Source organism: Cyprinus carpio, chromosome A12, assembly GCF_018340385.1.
Source record: "Cyprinus carpio isolate SPL01 chromosome A12, ASM1834038v1, whole genome shotgun sequence".
NCBI classification, from domain to species: Eukaryota; Metazoa; Chordata; class Actinopteri; order Cypriniformes; family Cyprinidae; genus Cyprinus; species Cyprinus carpio.
In genome coordinates this window covers 23,902,694-23,925,805 of record NC_056583.1, presented here as the reverse complement: position 1 = coordinate 23,925,805, position 23,112 = coordinate 23,902,694, and the positions used below count along the sequence as shown (strand labels likewise).

The window sequence follows — 23,112 nt, the reverse complement described above, 5'->3', positions numbered from 1 at the left end:
TATTTTATAGATAGATAGATAGATAGATAGATAGATAGATAGATAGATAGATAGATAGATAGATAGATAGATAGATAGATAGATAGATAGATAAAAAATGTCTGTAATTAAATTAGAGAAAAATTAATAGGTATCCCTTACTTTACTTTTTCGGGGAAAAGTAATCAGATTACAGTAAACAATTTCTTAGTAATGCATTACACACACGGCGCTATGTGCAACAGGCAGCCAGCATCGACTTTTATTTTGTAATATGACATAATGCTTAAGTAAGCCTTAAAACTACGTTAAAGAATATTTATATTTCTATGTAGGTCAAATATGATTATTTGAAACTTGAATCCGCGCCATTGCGTTTTTAATAAATAATAAATGGTTTTCACGCAGGACCCCTGTGTAAAATATGGTCTCTGCCGCTTCTCAAAGATCGTGGTCTGAAACTGACGCCATTTTGGATCTTATGCAAGGAGGTGTTTTGCTTCTGTCCATACGTCTATCGTGAGCCAACATGGCCGATAAAGCTCCTCAGTCTCCCACCATGTGGATAACCCAGAACGTCGCTCTGCGTGACCTAGTGTTTGCTTCCTGCGTGCTGTAGTGGAACGGCATGGCTTCATCTGCGAAGAGGCGAGCTATTGAAACGGGACAAAAACCCCAAGACAGCGATGAAAGCTCGGACGAGGGTCTGGAAGACGAGGACAGTGGAGATTCTGAAGAAGAAATAAACGAGGTAAGTTGCGATTTTAACTGTTATTGCAGCCAAAAATGCCCTGATTCCCAGGCCAGACTGGCTCTGCGTTGAAATACGCTGGTTTGTGATCAATAAACGTGTTTCGGTTTGTGTTTAGGAGGTTATTGTGGACTTTGAAGCGCACGCTATATCTGACAACGACTTTCATGGCATTAAAACCCTCCTGCAGCAGGTAACGTTACAGAGATTGCACTGAACGTGCAGATATAATTTACACTGCACAGATTCACTTTAGCAGAGATTAAAAATGACAACGAATATAAATACACACACACACACGTGTATGTTTTTGTTTTTCCAGCTGTTCCTGAAGTCTCACGTGAACACATCCGATCTGTCTGACATCATCATCCAGCAGAATCACATCGGCAGCGTCATCAGAGTGAGACTCATTTCAATAATAGTCGAACTTCTTGTTATTTACCTTTTTTAATGTTTAAAATTTATTCACATAATTCAATTGACATTGTATCTTACAATATACTGATCATCACTTGAATAATACTTGAAATATTCATTAATAGCAATAAACATCTGGATGAATAGTGGCCAGATTTTTTTTTTTTTTTTATGAAATACACTGAAATTAATGGGCAATTATTAGATTCTGGTTTACAAAAAAAAAAAAAAAAAAAAATCATCTTAAGAGAAAGCCATTCATTTTGGTTATAAGCAAGTCATCACTAAGTTTTGTGAGACTTTAAATAATAGTGTAATTTCTGTTTTAAAAAAAATAATTCCTTAACGTTTACTGTTCATAATGTATATTTTATATGCATTCATTGTAACCTAAAACAGTTAAACAAAAAACAGGGGGCCACAAAGACGAACTAGAGAAAAATTGTAAAGAAAAACTGTAATATAATATATAACGTAATTAAGACATAATAATAAAAAACAATAGATCAAAATTAGTAAAAAATGAAATGATTAAAAAATAATAATCTAAATGAATGAATATAATATAAATATAATTATTAAAAATAATTAAAAAATATTTAAACAAAAAAAAAAAATCAAACAGTACATTGCTACATTTTATAATTTTAGCATGAGGGATCCTCGCACAAGGATGGTCATGTTTGGGGGTCTGTGGCATTAAAAAAATTAAAAAACCCCGCCTTAAAATATACTGATAATCACCATAATAATATTTAGAATATTCATTAAACATAATGAACATGTGGATGAACAATGGCCTTGTCCTTAATTATTATATTATCATTTCAATTAACGATTTAAAACATATGTTTAATGTGTTTTACTCCAGCAAGCGGAGGTACCAGAGGACAGTGATGATGAAGCTGACCCAGACGAGGTGTTTGGATTCATCAGCATGGTGAACCTCACCGAGAGACAGGTGATGACACTTGTGTTTATGAGTGATAACATGAATATCTGATGAATGTCCCGTCTGACCGTCTGCTGTGTGCTGGTCAGGGTGTGGAGTGTCTGGAGAAGCTGAAGGACATGCTTTTAGAGCAGTGTGCCAAGAGCAGCTCCCCGGATGTTCAGGAGCGGTTCGAGCAGCTGCTGCTGGGTGACGGACAATCTGTCGGGCTGCTGCTGAGCGAGAGATTCGTCAACGTCCCGCCACAGATCGCCCTGCCCATGCACAAACAACTTCAGTGAGTGTTTAATGCTTCTGACCAGCAGACGGTGTGCTTCTGAAAATATTACAGATGTACAAATAGGGTACAAGACACTACAAGTAAAAACATTTTTTTTTGAAGTGAGTAAAGGATCACAGTATTTTTTTTTTAGATTTTGGTTTATTTGGCTTTTCCTAATGTGTTGTTCAGACTAGTGAAGAGAAAACTAATGAAATACACTTAAAGCAGGACAGCGCATTCTACAACACCACATGGAGAAGAGCCGCATCACATCCCATAATAAACATGAGTGAAGTGTTTCACCATTAAACAAACAAACACACACATTTCTCATGTTTCTAAAACATTCACAGAAGTAGTCTGAGATGGATCTGAGTTTGAGGAACAGTTCCTGCTGATATGTGACCCTGGAGCACAAAAGCAGTCTTAAGTCACTGGGGTATATTTGTAGCAATAGCCAAAAATACACTGTATGGGTCAAAATTATTGATTTTTCTTTTATGCCAAAAATCATTAGGATATTATGTAAAGATCATGTACTGTTAAGATATTTTGTACATTCCCTACTGTAAATATATCAAAACTTCATTGTTGATTTAGTAATATGCATTTCTAAGAATTCATGTGGACAACTTTAAAGGTGATTTTCTCAATATTTAGATTTTTTTGCACCCTCAGATTTCCAGATTTTCAAATAGTTGTATCTCGACCAAATATTGTCCTTCTAACAAACCATACATCAATGGAAAGATTACTTATTCAGCTTTCAGATGTATATATCTCAATTTTGATAAATTGACCCTTCTGAGGTCATGGGTCACACATAATGTCTGGTTCCACAGGAAGGAAATGGCTGAAGCACAAAGGACCAATAAACCCAGCGGTAAATGCCAGTTCTTCCTGATGATCAGTAAAACCTGCAAACCAGCCAAGAAGAGCAGATCTGGTGCAGCTCAACCCAAAGAAGAGCTGCTGTTTGTGAACGACGAGGAGGAGTTCTTCTACGAGGTCAACTTAACACTCATTTCATAAATGTATTCTGTATTTTATTTCTTGTATATAAAACACAGAATATGTATGAGGGACTATATATATATAGGGGGGGGATTTATATAATACTAATATAAGAATAGTGTATTTTTCTGTTATTTTAATTTTAAGAGTTTTTTTTAATGTGTGTATACTTTATTAATTTTTATTTCATATATAGTTTTAGAAATTTTATTTGGCAACTAGCTCAAATTAATAAATGTTTTATATATATACATATATAATATTTATTGCATTGTAATTTTAAAGTTTTAGTGATTTTGTTGTTTTGTGATTTTTTTTTTTTTTTGGAAGTAGCTGCAATAATCTTATTTTTGTTAATATTAGTGCTGTCAAATCGATTATTTGCATCCAAAATAAGAGTTTGTATTTACATAATATATGTGACCCTGGAGCACAACACCTTAAGTCTTAAGTCTTATGGTTTTATTTAACTATAATCCTGCTTTGACTAATGAATTTGTTACTTTCCCAGTTGTAAAATTATAGAGGACATGCAATCACAAAGTTTCTAGCCAATTAAACATTTCAGAGTCAAACAGTACTGAAAAAATATTTAGAGAAATTTCCATGATTTTATTAATTGCAATGGTCCATTTTGATCAAATGAATCCTGAAGTCCAGTGCATAAAACATTTTTTCTTGGCTCGACCGTAAACATTTTCTTTGTTTCACAGCAAGCCACACTGAAGTTCAGTTACTGCGTTCAGGACGAGGCTGATTCCTGTGCGACGGGAAAGTGGTCATACGATGACGTACCGATGAAACCGTACCGCACCGTGATGGTGATCCCGACGGACAGGATGGGAGCCGTTATGGATAAAATGACTGAATATCTGACCGTCTGAACCGTCCAACACTGAACTCTGAAAAATAGATGTTTAATGTCCCAGGCCTTGAGTTTAAGACAACTGGACACAAAACAGTTTGACACCAAGTCACCCAAAACCAGTGAAATAATCTATTTCTGTACATAATAAGATGAAATTACCCCCAAAATAAACGACCCAAACAGGATTCTTTGAGTGTCTTTTCAAGAGTTAACGATACAAAACATCTGAACACTATTTACACGAGAATGATTTCGTGAGGGTCACTGTATGACACAACGGTCATGTGATTCGGCCTCTTCTGTCTTTGTTTCTGTCGCAGCTGGTTGAGGTTTTGTCCTTGCATTCCTCGTCCTGTCTCTGTCCAGAATGTGCTGCAGGATCTCTTTACTCTCACTAGGTGGCAGATTACAGAAAAAATACTGCGGTGCCATTTGAAGGAACCTGAAACAGAAGGGGACCAGACTTAGACTATAAACAAATACTTCTATTCAGGAAGGATGCAATAAATTGATCAAAAGTGAAGTGAAGACATTTATAATGGTTCTTTTATTTTTCAAATAAGTGCTTTTTTTTTTTTATCAGTTTCTACAAAAATATTAAGCAGCACTGATTTCAACATTGAATAATGATGCTGAAAATTCAGCTCTGATCACAGGAATAAAATACATATTACAATATATTCACATAGAAAACAGTTATTTTAAATCGTAATAACATTTCACAATATTACTGTTTTTACTGTATTTTCAATCAAATAAATGCAGCATTGGTGAGCAGAAGAGACTTCTTTAAAACTTTTCTTAAAATCTTACTGACCCCAAAAATTTGCACAGAGAAGCATATATTACTGCAATTTAAAAATTTCCATTAAAATGTTTTTGATTGAATTGTCAAGAACAAACTGTTTTTAATAAACTAAAACATTTGTAATAATCAAAATACATTTATTAAAATAAAATGTTATACATTTTCTGTAAAAATACAATTAATTCATTCATTTAAAAAATAATGAATGAATGATTAAATACTTTGTAATCATTTTTAAATACATAAATAGCTCAAAACTTGTGGAAAAAAGGTTATGAAACTTTACTGAAATTACTCAGAGAAATTAGTAATATAAAAAAAAAGAAAATCACATAAAAAGCAAAATTTAGATATAATTAAAATATTTACAAATAAATATACCTTACTGACCCTACTTTTGAACAGATTATTTCATTAATATTTTTGATTATATTAAGCAAATTATTATTATATATTATATATATTTGATTATATTAAAAGTTTTTAAAAGTACCAAAAAAAAAAAAAAAAAAAGACGATAAACAATGTTGCAGAATTTATCAAGCAAAAGGCTTGTTTTTCATTACCAGAATTGTAACATTTATAATTATTTCCAGGATGTTCATGTTGTTTACATCTGCTAAGTGAATGTAATAATAGTAAAAGTGAGCAGCAGTGGATCTGCTTCAGTCCTCGTGTATCTGAAAGGCTCTCTATTGTAAAACCAGATTAGTAATGATGACATCACAAAACATGATTACTCAGCATGACGTGGCATGATCATGTTTGTCTGAGTCAGTGCTAAAGCTGGAGATGTGAGGAGGACACACACTTACGCCTGCGGTGAGATCTGTGTGACGGTGCGGATGCAGTTGTTGTCGGAGAGGTTGTACTCGTGGAACAGAACCCACTCCGGCAGACCCAGTTTATGAGCTTTCGCTCCGTAACCCGACAGACGGTGAACCTGAGCCACGTGTTTGTTCAGCAGCATGAAGTAATTCCCCGAACCGTCCACATCTCTGGCGATCTGAGGGACACGAGACAGATGATGGAGACATATTTAAGATATAGAAATATAAATACAGCTAAAAACTTTAATGAAGGTTATGAAACTTTATAAGTGGACCTCAGAGAAATAAAGTGAACTACAGTAAAATAAACTAAAAAATGTTTAAAATACTTAAATTTATAAATACAGCTCAAAACATATAAAAAAAAAAGAAAAGCTACAAAAAGTTATGAAACTTTACCAACACTCTAAGTGGACCTAAGTGAATAAAATAAAAATATAATAAATCCATATAGGTCAGACAAAAAATGGCTATGAAACTTCACTAACATAAGAAGAGGACCTCAGAGATATAAGTGAATAAAAAAAAATAAAAAAAAATTATATATATATATATATATATATATATATATATATATATATATATATATATATATATATATATATATATATATATATATAAATGAGTAAATAAAACATTAAAATAAAAAGTATATCAAATGTGTAAATGAGTAAATATGTAAATATATATATATATATATATATACACACACACACGTACGTTACAGTCAAAATACATATATAATATATTAAGGCATTAAAAGAAAAAAAAAACCTTTGCATAAACTGTGCATACAGTGAGATAGAAAATGAACACCCCCTTTAAAATAATCACATTTTGTTGCTTTGCAGCCTTCAGCCACTGTGTGTCAGTTCTGCTGTGTGCTTTGGCTCATTGTCATGTTGGAAGGTGAACCTTCTTCTCATTGACAACTTTCTAGCAGAGGACAGCAGATTTTCTTCAAGAATTTGTCCATTTTTCCTTCAATCCTGACAAGTGCTCCAGTCCCTGCTGCAGAGAAACACCTCATAACAGGACATCACCTCCTCCGTGCTTTGCTGCAGGAATGCTGTTATTTGGATGCTGAGCTGGATTGGATTTCCTCCAGACATAACATTTGGTGTTGAGGCCAGATAATTCTTTTAGTTTTAGTCTCATCTTCAAGGTGTGTTTTGGCAAAGCTCAGTCGTGACTGCATGTGACCTTTCTTGAGGAGTGGCTTTTCTCTGGCAACCGTCCCATACAAGCCACATTTGTGGAGAATTTGTGATATTGTCGTCACATGCACACAATGACCACTCTTTGTCATAAACTCCTGCAGCTGCTCTCTGACCAGTTTCCTCCTGGCTCCTGATTAGCTACACCTGATTGAGTTCACAAGCCATTTTTTGGAGGAGGGTGATCCTTTTTTTTGGATGTTATAAGTTGGACTGAGTAAATACAGCTGGATAAAACAAAAACCGTTTCCGTCTTCATTTCAGGCTACAAAGCAACAAAATGTGATTATTTTAAAGGGGGTGATTCTTTTCTGTACCCGCTGTATGTTCATAAAAGCATTTGCTTTGAGACCTGCATGAAGTATCCCGCGAGCAGCGCTCTCTTGATGTTGAGGGCGTTGGTTTTGGTGCCGAAGGCTGCTTCTGAAATGGGCAGCTCGATGCGTTTGAGGATGTCTGTGAGTTGGGCTCTGATGGCGTCTGCCGTCTGCAGGGCGTCGCAGCACAGGAAGTACTCCTCACACCACTGCTCCTGACTGAAATCTGACACACACACACAGACGTTTACACACTCTTGCTCTTCACCTGCCCATTGATGAGAGAAAGCGTGTCACTCACATGGTTCCCTCTGGCTGCGTTTGAAGGTGTTGTAGATGTTGATGAGGGTGAAGTGGTCGCCCTCGGGATGCTGGAACTTCACATGACAGCGCATGACTTCTGTTACCATGCCAACGGGAGGCTCGATGAAGCAGCTTGGTGCTGATGGAAACAGATGCATAAAGGCAGATGATCACAAAACATATGGTGGAGTTTGAGCATGTTTTTTGATACATACTGTATCCATCTCTCTCTCTCTATATACATACGTACATATATATTCTGAAATATTCTGTATATTTCTATATTTACATTTGCAGTCAAACCAAATATTATTCAGACACCAGATATAATTTTTAATATTTTTTTTACTAGTGGGAAAAGGACACTACAGTTCATTTATATAAGTGAGGACAGCAAAATAAAGTATACGCTGACATATTATACCTAAAAATACATCCTCATACAGTGGACTACCAGTAAAATTAATAAAAATTTGGGACCAAAAATTATTCAGACACTTTGACCTGACCATGTTTTGCTTAAGTGTTATCTGACATTATCGAGATGAATTTGTTCTGACACAGTTTAACTCTGAGTTCTTGTCATATTTTATTACCATTTTTTAAACTATAGCGAATAAACTGTGCTAATATGAGAAACAGTGAAGGTGTCTGAATAAATTTTGGTTTGACAATATATTATAATAATTTTTTATTATATATGAATAATATTTTTTTTTGCTATTTTTTAAACATATATATATATATTTTTTTTATTATATATGAATAATACACATATTATATTAATAGTATATAAAATATTATATTTCTAATTATAATGTCTCTCTCTATATATACATATATTATATTAATAGTATATAAAATATTATATTTCTAATTATAATGTCTCTCTCTATATATACATATACACATAAATGTCATTAAAAATTACAGAATAAATGTTTAGAATTAATTTTAATGTATTATACTAATAATACATATGAAAAATATGAATATAATAATAATAAGAAGAAAAATCTGTAACATGGCCGATGGACTATAAGTCACTGAAAATCAATCGCCTACATCTTACAGTCTGTGTTCAAGCATTACCTGTGAGCATTGCAGCGATGGTTAGCATCTCACTAGCGCAGTCGAACTCACAGGACGCTAACAGAGCCTTGGCCATCTGCGGATCCAGAGGAAGCTCTGACATGATGATGCCCATCTCAGACAGGTTTCCATCATTGTCCAAAGCAGCGAGATAATCGAGCTCCTCCAACGCCTGCATGAGGCTCTCGGGATCTGGAAGTGGAAATCAAAGCATGCAAATGTGTCCTTCTGTGACTTATTAAACATGCTAACTAATGAAACAAGTGTGGGCAGATGTCTCTGGCATTTCTAAAAATATATCACCTGATATAGACAGGAAGTTCCCCATGTTTCTACACTGACTGAGCTCTTCTCGTCCTGTGTATTGTGTCTGTTGGGTCACTAACGAATTTCTCTTTCTCCTCTGAGCTTCCCACCGTCCAAACACTGACCAGAAACAATGAGTCTAAACCCAGCAGACAGCAGAGCTGACAGTTCAGCAAATCCACGCATGACCGAACACCAGCCAGAAACCAGAAACCCATCCATACACCTTCATTTATGCAACAATAATAGACTACAGTGAGACTTGACAGACTCCTCCTACATCCTGCGTTCTATCAGTCGTGTTTATTATGGAAGTCTGGATGAAAATAATAATAATAATAATAATAATAATAATAATAATAAAAAAAAACTTATTTACAAATGAAAAAGATAATTACATTTCTTTCCTTGCAATTCAGAATTACGAGATATAAACCCAGAATTGTGAAATAAATTCAGAATTGCAAGAAAAATATTTAGAATTGTGAGATTTTTTTAAATAAACTCAGAATTGTGGGATTTTACAAGATATAAACTCAGAATTGCAAGTCTGTTAACTGTTAAGAATTGTAGGATATAAACTCATAATTGACCATTCGCCAGGAGTTTGATTGACAGGCGATCTGACCAATCATAACACTGAATCTGCCATTTCATTCAACAAACAAACAAACAGACAGACAGGAGAGTAGATTAACCTCAGTAGACTTGAACTTGAAAAACGGTGTATTGACGTCTTTCTGCAGTTGAAACAAGTTACCTTCTGATGTCCATTCATGTTTATTTCATGCTATAACCAGTGTTGCCAAGTCAGTGTTGCCAAGGTGGGTTTTCTTGTGAAAACCTGGCAACCCTGGCTATAACTAGTAAAGAGGAAGAGATGATCGATTCTTGAACTGAGGTGCTACAGCTATCGGTCACGACACATTAAAGAGCCACAAAACGGTGTTTACTGTTGGATTCTCTTAAAAAAAATAAAAAAATTTGTGAAGGGTCAATTACAAGACAAAGTCAGACTTGTGAGATAAATATTCGCAATTACGTTTTTATTTTTATTGCATGGTGGAAACAAAAGAGAGAACTGCGAGACTCAGAATTACAAGAAAAAAAAAATTAATTAAGAGTTTATATCTCACAATTTCTTTTTTTTTTTTAAATGGCGGAAACGGCCTTTCATAGTTTACTGACTCGTCAGTAAAGTTGAACGTTGACAAACCTCTCTAAAGCTCTCATATGCCACTGTGAGATGAAATCTGACCCACCAGGTCTGCTGATGAAGTCACAGTGTCGGATCCCGGCCGTCTCCATCCTCTTCAGAAAGAGCGCCGTGGACGTGATGTTGGACTCCAGAATGCGAGGAGGGATCTCAGCGGGCAGCTGAACGTCCTCAGGATACAAACAGAAGCACTTCCCCAAACAAACACATTCAGCACTGATTCACTATTCATTTATACATTCACAAAGTCATATACGTCTTATACATATGCATAAATGTTTAAGACATTAAAATGAATGAATAAAACACACACACATAGTTTAATGTCTTATTAAACATTTATGCATATAAAAGACATAAAAAAGACTTTATAAGATTATTCATTTAAAATACATACTGAATTTGCATACTGAACTGGATTGTTTTTTTTCTTCTATTTAACATCATACATCTATAGCAGTCTTTATACCACAAATATAGTACTGCATTGCATGTTCATAGTTTTAATATAGAGGATCTTTAAAAAAAAAAAAAAATGGTTGAATGTCAAATAAATGGCAGAAAATGTACGCACCTGTTGATCCGGTCAGTCGTTTACGAATTTCAGCTTGACATTTACTGATGGGTCGGATGACCTCTGAACTGGCTCTCACTCGTGGGTTATACACCTACACACAACACCACACAGAAAATATGAATTAACAGTCACAAGACTTGCAGATGAGTATTCTTTTAACTACTCAAACATATTTGCAAAATAGCAAACTTTTGATTCGAAAACCTGCAAAGAACAAAATGCAGTAAACCAAGCTTTTCAGCACACTCACTAATCTCTTCTCCACTCCAGTATCGATGACAAATGTAATAGTGTCCACCAGCCAAAACAGATCCTCTGATTGGCTGCAGGAAACGAAGACCCGCCTACTCTTCTGTGGGCTTTCTGTGATTGGTGGACACATTCCGGTGTGTCCAGGACACAGTGGTACAGCTAACAGCTCTCCCAGAGATACACTCATCCTGGACGCTTCTTTAGTGAGAATATTACAGGCACAGACCACCTCCTGAAACACACACACACACACACACACACACACACACACAATCAGCAGAAAAACCCTTTTAATCACAATAGCGGCCAATAAAGATTTCTTCACATGTTCCAAGAGAAAAATGAGAGGTGCTAATTAGGATGTTTTGTGGGGTTGTTAGGGCAGTGCAAGATGGTTGCTAGGTTGTTCTGGGTGGATGCAAGTGGTCACTATGGTATTCTGGATGGTTGCTTGGTCATTGCTAGGTAGTTGCTAGGGTTCTGGGTGGTTGCTAGGGTATTCTGGATGATAATTAGTTGTTGCTATGTGGTTGCTAGGGTGTTCTAATGGTTGATAGGGTATTCTTGGTGGTTGCTAGGTGTTTGCTAGGGTGTTCTGGGTGGTTTCTTAGTCTTTGCTTGGTGGTTGCTAGAGTATTCTGGCGGTTGCTTCATTGTTGCTAAGCTGTTGCTAGGGTATTCTTGTTGGATCCTTTGTCATGTTCTGGGCGGTTGCTAGATGGTTTCTTACAGTCATGTGTGAAATGAGTCCTGCACACTGATGTTTCTGTGATATTCTGGTCTCTAAATATGGCTTAGGTCCCTCATTTAATGAAAGTCTTGGATTTTACACCCAATTACACCCATTTTACATCCAGTAGATTAAAATCATAACAGGTTATAGATATATCATAGATATATGATTTGATTAATGTGATTTTAAAGGGCAGAGTCACAGTAACAGTGAAAGAGCTGAGTGGACGTATTACATTCAGACGCTGCTGACCGCACTGAGCACCAAATAGAGAACATTGTGTTAGTGCCGTTTGCTACAGCAAGCATCACTGTTACTGTTGGTAAAAGTTACAATTAGGGATTTGAACAAACTCAAACCCCATTTTCTGTATGCAACTAGTTCCCTTGTCGGTGTGCTATTAGAAAAGTAACTTGAAGATGGGACTCATATCATGTTTACACACCAGAATATCATGGTAGACAGTTGTGACAGTAAAGTGATAGTATATGATAGTATAAAGCGATTTATAACGTACAAAAGATTTCTTTTTCAAATAAATGCAGCTCTTTTGTACTTTCTTTTCATCAAATAATCACCACAAAAATATGAAAGCAGCACAACTGTTTACAACAATAATCATTAATGTTTCTTGAGCAGCAAATCAGCATATTAGAATGATTTCTGAAGGATCATGTGACACTGAAGACTGGAGTAATGATGCTGAAAATACAGCTGCGCATCACAGGAATAAATTACATTATACAATATATTTAAATAGAAAACAGTTCATTTAAATTATTTCACAATATTACAGTTTTATTGTATTTTTGCTCAAATAAATGTAGCTCTGTCTGATACTTCTTTCAAAAACATAAAAACTTTTGAACATTAAGGTAAAAATCAACACATAAATTATCTTATCTATTTGGTCTGTGAGCATGCATTCATTCATCAAATATTCATTTTTAGTGTTAATCCTCAACTCTCCAGTTCCTGGAGCATCCCAGGATCATCCCAGACAATTTATGCTTGCATTTTTACAATTCAATAAACTGTAAGGCATAAAGGATCATGGGTTGTTGTTTTGTCAGATGCTAAAAACACAGCTACGTCTCCTGGCTCTCTGGACCGATGGACCTCCAGCGTGAGTCTCAGAGCCGAATAGAAGCTTTCAGCGCTGCTGCTGTTGCTGTGGATCACTTCACCAGCGCACGGGGCGTCCAGATGCAGGCGTGGGACGTTCCCGTAGTGTGTGAGGAGCGTGTCTGAAGCAGGAGGAGCGGACAGGACCACCACCCTGAGCTCGGGCCGCTGGAGAAGCACCTCTCTCAGCAGACCCAGCAGAACATCAGTGCTCACGGTCCTCTCGTGGGCCTGGTCTATCACCACCACCCCATAATGCTCCAGCATGGGGTCTGACATCATCTCCCGCAGCAGGACGTCGTCAGTGCAGAACCTGCAACCAAGACGTAGTTTAGGTTTTGACATTTACAGATAAATATGCTACTAAATATGTAGATGTAGAAAGATTCAGAGTGCACTTGTAAGCTGTGTATTTAATATGTCTGCATTGGTTTCATGTTTTTATTTTCTCTTTCTCTGTACAGCACTTCTGTACAATCTTCTATCTGTACTATTGGTGACCTACTCCAAAAAAAAAAACAAAAAAAAACATGCAAAAACAAATGCATAAATAAAATAAAATATGTATTTTTTATTTTCTTTTGTTTTTATGTTTTTAGATATTTGTCTAGACAAATTTCATTTAAAAAAATAATATAAGATTTAATTTGATTAAATTAAAAATATATTATGGATTTTTTTATTTTCTTTTTTATTAATATGTTTTTATATATTTGAATAGACATATTTCTATAACACAATTTGAAAATTTAATTAGACATTTCTTCATAAAATAAAATATTGATTGTTTTCTTTCTGCTTTTAAAACATCTGAATAGACATTTCTGTAATAAAATAAGACATTTGATTAGACACTTTTTATATATTTATATGAAATTTGGTTATTTAATTATGAATATTATAAATTCTTTTTTTATTTTTTTTTATGATGTTTTAGACATTTGATTTGACATATTTCTGTAATAAAATAAAATTTTTATAAAATCATTTTTTCTTTTTTTTTTAAAATGTTTTTAGACATATCTGACTAGAAGTATTTCTGTAATAAAATAAGTCATTTGATTAGACATTTCTTTATAAAATAAAATTAAAAGGATGTTTTTTTATAATCTGATAGAAAAGTAATAGTACACTTCTCAGTAAATTACATGATTTAAGGTATCAATGAATATTGATGAATATAATATTTTATTTTATTATTATAAATCAAGCACGGCAAAACACTATTATTTGGTAAAATACACCATATATTGGCAGAGATTATTCAGTAGCGCTATCCTCCAAAACCAAATCTACAGCAAAGCGAGAGACAGAGAAATGCCTCGCTGCCCTCCAGTGACCCATATATAATAAACAAAAAGGCCTCAAGTATTTCAGACATTTGAGAAGACGGCACATTCTTCTCATGCTTTAGCTGGACAAACCAAAGAAAAAAAATAAAATATCACCAACTCGTAAACCTTCAGTAACAGTGTGGATGATTTCAGTGAGGTTTTTCACTCTTCTGAGGGCTGCATGCACGCGAGTTTCACACAGACCTAAGAATAGTGTCACTGGAGCAGCACGTCTCCAGCGGGATACTGTATCCAATCTCATGGCCGATGTTTACGTCCATCTCGTCTGCAACACGGAGGGCCAAATCAACAGCCTGCCGTCTCTGGATCTGACTGCACACCACCACACCGTGCTGGTACTGTGCAGACAGACACAACTCTGCACACCACTGAGGGATCTGAAGACATGGACACACACTATCAGCACCTGGACGCACTCGACTACAACATTACACAAGCCTTCAGGAAATAAAAAAAATGTTTATCAAATATGACAGTTATTTCAGTATCCTGTGGACAGCTTCCTCTGCAGGTGGTCCACATTAAGACCCATTCTTGCATTTTTTAACAGCTGCATGTTTAGACCAACAGCATCTGCTGAGGACAGGCAGGTCGGGTGAACTGAACAGATGCAAGGCTTCCTATTTCCACTTAACACACAATGCACATGCATCCGCACATTTACAAAATGCAAATTGTAATGTACAAAATGCAAAATATGCAAAAATGGTAATGTTGAATTTTTAATTTTTAGAGTTTAAGAGGATTGAAAAAACACAGTCACTTTTTTTTATTATATATATATATATATATATATATATATATATATATATATATTTATTTTATTATATATATATATATATATATATATAAATCCTTAATCAGTAGTATAAAATGCAAAATTGCATATTAAAACATTATTTTTAAACAGATAAATAAATAAAACTACCTACACTACCAGTCAAATTTTGGAACAATTATGACTTTTTATTGTTTTTGAAAGCAGTCTCTTGTACAAGGCTGCATTTATTTGATAAAAATACAAAAACTTTTATAAAATATTATTACAATTTAAACAAAATTTTCTATTTGTATAAATTTAATTTATTTCTGTGATCAAAGCTGAATTTTTTAACATCGTTACTCCAGTTTTCAGCGTCACATGATCTTTCAGAAATCATCTAAACCGCTGATTTAGTAGTCTAAAATGATCAATTATTATTGGTTCACTATTATTAATATGAATGGTTCTAATTATTGATATCGGTTGATATTACAGAGCATAAGAGATTATTTCAAAAACATCACCGATTATTCCAAACTTTTAGTAGTGTAAAAACCACAAAAAATAAAATATATTATTTGTAAAAGCTTTTTTAGAAAAGAAAGCGGAGGCAAAAAGTCTGTCACGACTGACCGAAGCTTCAGCTGAATGGACAGTGTTTGTTCATAGAGTTCAACACAATGGTTGCAGCTGACTCACAGCAAACAGTCTCACCGCACAGAACTGATGACCTCACTTAAAATGATTACTAAAGTATATTTGCACAGATTTAAGACGTCATGATCAGGCCACTTGTATTGAGAGACATAGAGACCTCAAAACTCATATCATGTACAAACACTGGTGATGAAACTACGTATTGTTCATCTATTAGGTTACATTTTTAGAACGTCTGGAATCTGAATGGAACGGCATTTTATGAATTTACTGACAAATTATATACAGCTGAGGAGATTTGTGAGTTCAATACAAGACATAAATAATAATTACATGATGCCTAGTTATTCCAAGATACGTACAACAGTTCATTTTCTCAACTGATTAGACATGAACACAGTATTAACAGCCAGACTTTAATTTTCACAAAGCGACAATAATAAAACAATACAGTAACTACCAACAATGTACAGCTGTGACAGGCCTCAGTCTTGTTCAATAACATATTGATTTGCACAGGAATGAGCTGCTTGACACTGAAAAGAAAAGCAAAGTTCAAGCTCTTGACTCAAATTTTTGATGGCAGTGAGGTCTTATGTTTCTTCAGGCTATTTTTAGTGCTTCTCCAGCATTATTAGTGTTGTGAAGTTAAAGCCGGTGCTACATTTAAACACTTTCTTGAGATTCTCCTAAAATCTGAGCTTGTTGAATGTTAACACCAGGCGAATGCCAAAGCAATGGCATATTCCAGATAAGAAGGTAACTTACTGCCAAATTTAGTAAATAAATCTAGAAAAGTGCTAGAAAGTTAGAAACGTGATCTCAAACACTCACCTGTGTGCTTTTGCCAGTCTTTGTTGTGCCTGAGACTATAAGAAGCTGATTATTTTCCAGCAAAGTCATGAATTCGTGTCTGTATTTCCAAACGGGCAGAGTTTTCCTCTCCTGCAGGAGTCTGTAGTATCTGGAGGAATACGGCAGTCCATCAAACTGATTGAGCTCCAGATCATCTCCAAACTCGAACAGATCATCAGATCCCTCCTCTCTCTGGAGTTCTCCTTCGGATATCTCGCTGTTTCCAGCCATGATGAGCAGCTGCGTGCGTGTGGTTATTATAGTAAGTTTACAAACTCACTCCCGTGAGGACAGATCACACGCATCGGTCCTCTGTGCTCGTGCATGCGTCCAAAAACACTCTCAAAACCTCCGTGAAGTTGGATCTGTGCTGGAATCGCCGGCGTGCTCAGGGCAGGAGGAGCGCTGTGACGTCATGTCGGGGTTAATCCCCTGCGCGTGGTCAAATATACAGCCACGACAAAACAAAACAATTCCAACGTCATCATATTTTGATGTGATAACATGCCAAGCAAGAATATGTGTTTAACCGGTTTTTTTTTTCTCTTCTGGGTAATAATGATGAAAATGTAGCCGAGACGTTAAGGTTTGTGTGTATACACAAATTGGATTTCAAATATATACTTACACTGATAAATATTTTCACTTAAATGTGAAAGTGTGTAGACTAGGCCTGGCTTATATTTTAAATAAAATATTACATTCAGTTCAGTTGTAAGGTGCGGGTGTTGTTTTGGTATAGACAGCGCTACAATCTATCAAAACATTGAGTAGCCTATTCAGTTGGATCGATTTATTTATTGATTTTAGGGTTCATATTACCAATGGACCCTGCAGGTAATATGCATTTGACTATATACTATAGGTATTTCACTTGTAGCTTTAAAATAGACATAGATATGTAAAATAGACAGGTGTTTAGCCCTTTGGTATCTTTCATCTGGGGGTCACACTTGAATTTTTCGCGGTCAGAAGTGACCAAACAACTGAAATGTACCTTTTTATTTTATTTTCAGTAAAATCAATGGAATATATATATATATATATATATATTATATATATATATATATATATATATATATATATATATATAATATATATATATATATATATATATATATATATATATTGTATTTTTAGAGAAATTCATGATACTAATTAATATTTATGCAACAATTATGTTAATTTTTTCCCCATTTAAAATAATAATAATAAAAAATTATAATAATTTTCTATTAACCTACTTTTCAATTATGGCAGCACTTCATGTTAAAATGGAGACAATGCCTTTCAAATCCTTTTAAGGATTTTTTTTCCCCCCAAAACCGAACCACACCAGAGGGTTAATAAAAATATCTTTATAACACCTCAAACACAATAATCTGCAGAAAACAGAGCATAAACAGAAATCTTAAAAAAGTTTAAATGAACTGTAACTCCACAGTCTCCTCTCAGTGATTCTGGTATCTGTGGTGACATCTAGTGGTAGAGTGTTGCAGGCCCATGCGCATGTGTCCAGCAGGTGAGCAGGTGACTGTAGGACAGGTGAGTCATCACAGCATCGAGCTCATCTGGACACGAGAACACGGCACGAACTGGACCGACCCCCCGGAAAACTGGACCTGCTTCACCCTCGAGCAGAAGAACGACAGAAAACACACATATAAAGAGATACATAAGTGAATAATAGACTTATCAGACCATTTATATCCACAGCAGATGATTTGAACAATATCCACCTTATTTTGCAACGCGAAAGTAAGCAGTTTTCTTTGAAAGTGAATTCATTAGCCGCATTAATCCGAATAAAGAACTGAAAGTGCAGTAAACGGTTAAACCGTTTGAGCTACAAACCCGTGTGTTTATGTCTATGATAATAATTGAAAAGAATATGATAACATATAACAGTTTGTGATATTAAACAGCATAAAAATGTAAGAAAAATAAGGTGGATAGAGGACTTTTAAATGCATATTTGGTCTCCTAACATAATAATATGTAAATGCAGAACAGCTGAGCTGATCATGCAACAGGTCTTGGTTAGTTGTGAAAATCTGAATGTTTTTTTCTGGATGTTTATGGTCTGTTTAGGGGGTACAACACGCAGTTCACGGTGGAGAATCTAGAGCCAAAGACCACCTACACATTCAGACTGAAGGTCACGTGGCCGTCTGGTCAGCAGCGCTATTACCCATCAGTCACTGCTTCTACAGAAAGTAAAGACACAAAACAAACGACAGACAAAATCTGACCTCATCAAATGATTTGTGCTGCACAGTTTGTTGTGACTCATAGTTATATTACAGTAAATGTTTATTTTATTTCAAGTAACAAATTATTTTATGTTTTAAATGTAAGTTAATCCTGTTTTGTGGACATACAGTTTCTCTGTGTATAGTTCAGGTATAAAATTGTCTTTGAAGGTGAACTAAATCTGACAAACCTCCTTTAGGGACATTTACAGACTCCCTCAGTTGAAAAAAAAATAAATTAAATAATGTTATTAAATGTAAATCAATCAAATAAAGGTGTGTGTGTGTGTGTGTGTGTGTGTGTGTCTCAGAGGAGCCTCTGAACGGGAGGAATCTTCACAACGCCGTCCTCAAGTGTGATGAGCTGGAGCTGTGTCGAGTGCTGCAGTCGATGTGAGATTCATTCACACTCAACATTTGCACCAGTTTAGTTGATGAGATAGTGTTTAGATAAAGTGTGTTTCTTCATTCACAAAATGTATATTTACAAAATGCATTTGGGAGACACTTTTAACCCCGAAGGACTTCTAGTTGCTGTTGTTGTGGTTCTTTTTGATTTTTGGGTTTAAGGATGTATTTGTTATTTTTTGCTGTAATGAAAAAGCCATTTTTTAAATTTACAAAAACCATGAGTGGCAAATTATTAAATTAATTATAATTTTTTCCTTACATTATAATCATTATGATCACAACATGTAATCATTGGCTTAATCATGTTCATCGTTTCTGCTTGAATACATCATTAATTTACAGCATTGTTTGTATTATCCTAAAACAGTTAATTTCTGCTATATGGACATCACTTTAACAGTCACCTTTGATAACAAATTACTCTTAATTGTAATGTAGAAACATATATCTGTTTTAAAATTATATGTATCGTGAAAAACACTATACAAATAAATGAATTAGAAATATATATATTTAAATTAAATTTAAATATATATATTTATTTATTCATAAATAAATAAATCATCAGGGTTCACAGCAGTGTAATATTAATATCAGTAATTATTTTTTAATTTTATATTGTACATTTTCATTTTATTTTGTTAAAGATTTAGTAATTTATTTTATTTTCATAATTAGTATTATTCTTAATGTCTATATATGTTTTATAATAATGATTATTTTTTTATTTTTAGTTTGAGTTATTTTAGGATATGAAGTTAAACCAAATAAAAATGAGAATGTGAGTTGTATGTATTATGTATGTATGTTAGAAAAGTCATGGTGGATGTTCCTGACAAGCTGGACTTTACTCCTCTAATGGTGGCAGCGATGAAGGGTTTTACTAGGTATCTATCTATCTATCTATCTATCTATCTATCTATCTATCTATCTATCTATCTATCTATATTTATTTATTTATCTATCTGTCTATGTATATTTATTTATCTCTATCTATCTATCTATCTATCTATCTATCTATCTATCTATCTATCTATCTATCTATCTATCTATCTATCTATCTATCATGTGTTTTGTGTTCTAGAGGAGTTCAGCTTTTGGTGCATCATGGCGCAGATGTGAACAAAAAAAACAGCAGTGGTAAAGACAGGTGAGCTTTTCTTCCAGTGCTATCAGCTCTTTTGTGTGTTTCTCATGGTGTGAACACGTTGGTCTTGTGTGTGTGTGTGTGTGTGTGTGTGTGTGTGTGTGTGTGTGTGTGTGTGTGTGTGTGTGGTGTGTGTGTGTGTGTGTGTGTGTGTGAATCAGCCTGATGCTGGCGTGTTTCCACGGGCACCTGGATGTGGTGAAGTTCCTGCACAGCTGCGGGGCGTCCTGGAGCTCTCAGGACCGATCGGGCTGCTGCGCTCTGCACTGGGCCGCAGCTGGAGGACACCTGCCCCTCCTGCAGTACCTCATACAGGACGGGTGTGAGGTGAGAGGACCACTAACATAACATTCAGTGTCTGATTGTAGTTGTATCTGATTTACACCTCATAATGCCTCAGGTCGATGTGCGGGACGGCGCCTCCTGGACGCCCCTCATGATCGTATCGGTCATAACCGGAGACACGGCCGCAGCTTCACTGTTAATCACAGCTGGTGCTGATGTTAATGTACAGGACAGAAACGGGAAAACACCACTGATGGTCAGAACTGAAACTCTGAAACTGTACAGTAATATCTCTGCATATACTAATAAACCACTAAATAAGCAGAGGCCGGGGCTAGTTGTCCATTTTTCTCACTCTAGGTTTATTTTTGTGTATTGGTTACCATTATATACATATATATACACATATATATATATATATATATATATATATATATATATATATATACACACACACACGCTTATATATATATATATACAGCGGGCTGTCATGTCACAGCAGGAATCTGCTGTTAATATCTAAATAATCCCAAACAAATATATAAAATATAATAATAATTGCTGATAGCACACAACGAACTTAAACTCAAAGCTGATTTAAAATATTAATAAATATTGTAATAGTATATATAAATAATAAAAAAATGATGGTTAGTGAAATACGGTCCATGTGACAGCTAGCCCCGGTTTCTCCTCAATGAGATTTTTCCAGATATTTTTAATGTTACATTTTTTTATTTAGCATAAAAATTGTACATTTTATATTTAAAGGTATATATGCTTTAATGTGAGCTATAAAGTCATATATCCATATGTGTTGTGGATATAATGATGAAGGTAATTTGTTGATGAGCGTAAAGGTGTTTATCTTGCAGGTGGCTGTGCTGAATAATTATGAGCATCTAGTTAAAATCCTGCTGGAGAATGGAGCCGATCCAAACATTCAGAACCAGGTCAGAACCTCTTATAAGCAAAACAAGACAGCAGTGGAATCTCATTTGTGTGTTTTTATTTCTCCTGATGAATTTTAGGTGACGCGTGTGACGAAGTTAACACTTAAATGACATCTGAGTTATGAAAGAGCAATACAATGTTCCTCTTGGCTTATTCTCTAATCATAAAGCACATTTTCTGGATTCACCAATCTGACTGGACTCTTTCTCTGTGTTTCAGGCCGGCGTTAGTGCTGTGCAGATGGCTCGCGCATTTGAAAGGAAGGTAAAGCACCTTTCATCTTGATACGACTTAAAAATCATCTCAAGATGATATTTAGATATTTAGCTCATTGATTATATTTCTTTATCTTTTCTTTCAGAATATCATCAGTCTGCTTGTGGATGAGAAGTGAGAGACGTCGGACTAAATGACACAAACCACACATCAGTTTCATAAACAACTTTACTTGCGCTGCCCTTTATGTCGACCGATATTTGTGTGCTGCAGACATCAACGTATTTCACATTTCTTGATTTATCAAAGGTTTATCATAAAAAAGCAGTTTACACCCGTGACACTGAAGAAAATACGAAAAGAACGTTACATGAGCAGATTTACTGAGTGCGGATACAATGTGATTCAAAGTGAATAATAATAAATGATAACTGAGATTAAAACAAGCAAGGCAGTTAACCTGGAGACACGTGATCATCGTATCAAGTCAGCGTCTAGATCCGAACAGTCCCTGTGCGTACTGTAATGCACTGTGTGGTTTAACACTTTAAAAAGGCAACGGGACACTCGTGATGTTTACTAATACAGTGAATGAAGATGAATTTACAATGTAAACAGATATATTGGCACTCATAAGGTGTCAGAATGCAGGCATAAAAGACCCACGTTTGAGATCACAAATGGCTCAGTGGCAACAAATAACAATGCAAGAAGACTCAGTCTTGATTAAAACAAGGCATGTTAATCTCAGTGCCAAACATCAACCTGCAAATGGAGAGTGAAATTTGCATTATTTCTTATTAAAATACACTATATTCAAAACCTTGGGTAACTTTCAGTATTTCGATTTTTGAGAGAAATTAATAAAAGGATGCATTAAATTGATCAAAAGTGACAGTAAAACATTTATAATGTTACCAAAGATTTATATTTCAAATAAATACTATTCATTTGAGCTTTCTATGTATCAATTATCCTGAAAAAGTCATGGTTTCCACAAAAATATGAAGCAAACTCTTTTAAACATTCAACATAGAAAACACATGACTGTTTTTACTGTATTTTTGATCAAATAAATGCAGCCATTATGCACAAATTTTTTCGTATTTTACACTTCTCAACAAACTTTTGTTCGGTATTTTTTGTCATTATTTTTGTTTGTATGTTTTTTTTTACAATTTTTTATGTTATTTTG

The 23,112-nt window shown here is 34.8% G+C and overlaps 3 protein-coding genes across 5 annotated transcripts; 2 read left to right on the top strand and 1 right to left on the bottom strand.

Moving 5' to 3' along the window:
* The first annotated feature begins 505 nt into the window (after window positions 1-505).
* On the top strand, window positions 506-4,431 carry bccip (BRCA2 and CDKN1A interacting protein). The gene is made up of 7 exons (XM_042768119.1): window positions 506-730; window positions 849-923; window positions 1,053-1,133; window positions 2,022-2,111; window positions 2,192-2,379; window positions 3,207-3,372; window positions 4,092-4,431. The coding sequence occupies exons 1-7, from the start codon at window positions 608-610 to the stop codon at window positions 4,260-4,262; spliced, it is 894 nt and encodes a 297-aa protein (XP_042624053.1). The 5' UTR covers window positions 506-607; the 3' UTR covers window positions 4,263-4,431.
* Window positions 4,432-4,507: 76 nt separating this feature from the next.
* LOC109077227 (putative pre-mRNA-splicing factor ATP-dependent RNA helicase DHX32) lies at window positions 4,508-17,089 on the bottom strand. Its single transcript, XM_042768101.1, has 11 exons — window positions 16,632-17,089; window positions 14,561-14,754; window positions 12,967-13,335; window positions 11,163-11,400; window positions 10,910-11,003; window positions 10,382-10,531; window positions 8,814-9,005; window positions 7,720-7,860; window positions 7,454-7,644; window positions 5,870-6,060; window positions 4,508-4,688 (listed from the first exon to the last, which is right to left on the bottom strand). Exons 1-11 carry the CDS (start codon window positions 16,881-16,883, stop codon window positions 4,508-4,510), a joined length of 2,193 nt encoding a protein of 730 aa, XP_042624035.1. The 5' UTR covers window positions 16,884-17,089.
* A 304-nt stretch (window positions 17,090-17,393) lies between these two features.
* fank1 (fibronectin type III and ankyrin repeat domains 1) lies at window positions 17,394-23,004 on the top strand. 3 transcript variants are annotated; one of them, XM_042768116.1, is made up of 11 exons: window positions 17,394-17,489; window positions 18,175-18,331; window positions 18,744-18,868; window positions 19,216-19,297; window positions 20,128-20,202; window positions 20,400-20,465; window positions 20,624-20,789; window positions 20,863-21,003; window positions 21,623-21,700; window positions 21,921-21,965; window positions 22,063-23,004. In XM_042768116.1, exons 1-11 carry the CDS (start codon window positions 17,477-17,479, stop codon window positions 22,093-22,095), a joined length of 981 nt encoding a protein of 326 aa, XP_042624050.1. In that variant the 5' UTR covers window positions 17,394-17,476; the 3' UTR covers window positions 22,096-23,004. The 3 variants fall into 3 exon arrangements, with proteins under 3 accessions (XP_042624050.1, XP_042624049.1, XP_042624048.1); XM_042768115.1 differs by having other exon boundaries at window positions 17,400-17,489; window positions 18,172-18,331; XM_042768114.1 differs by having other exon boundaries at window positions 17,413-17,489; window positions 18,097-18,331.
* The last annotated feature ends 108 nt before the right edge of the window (window positions 23,005-23,112 follow it).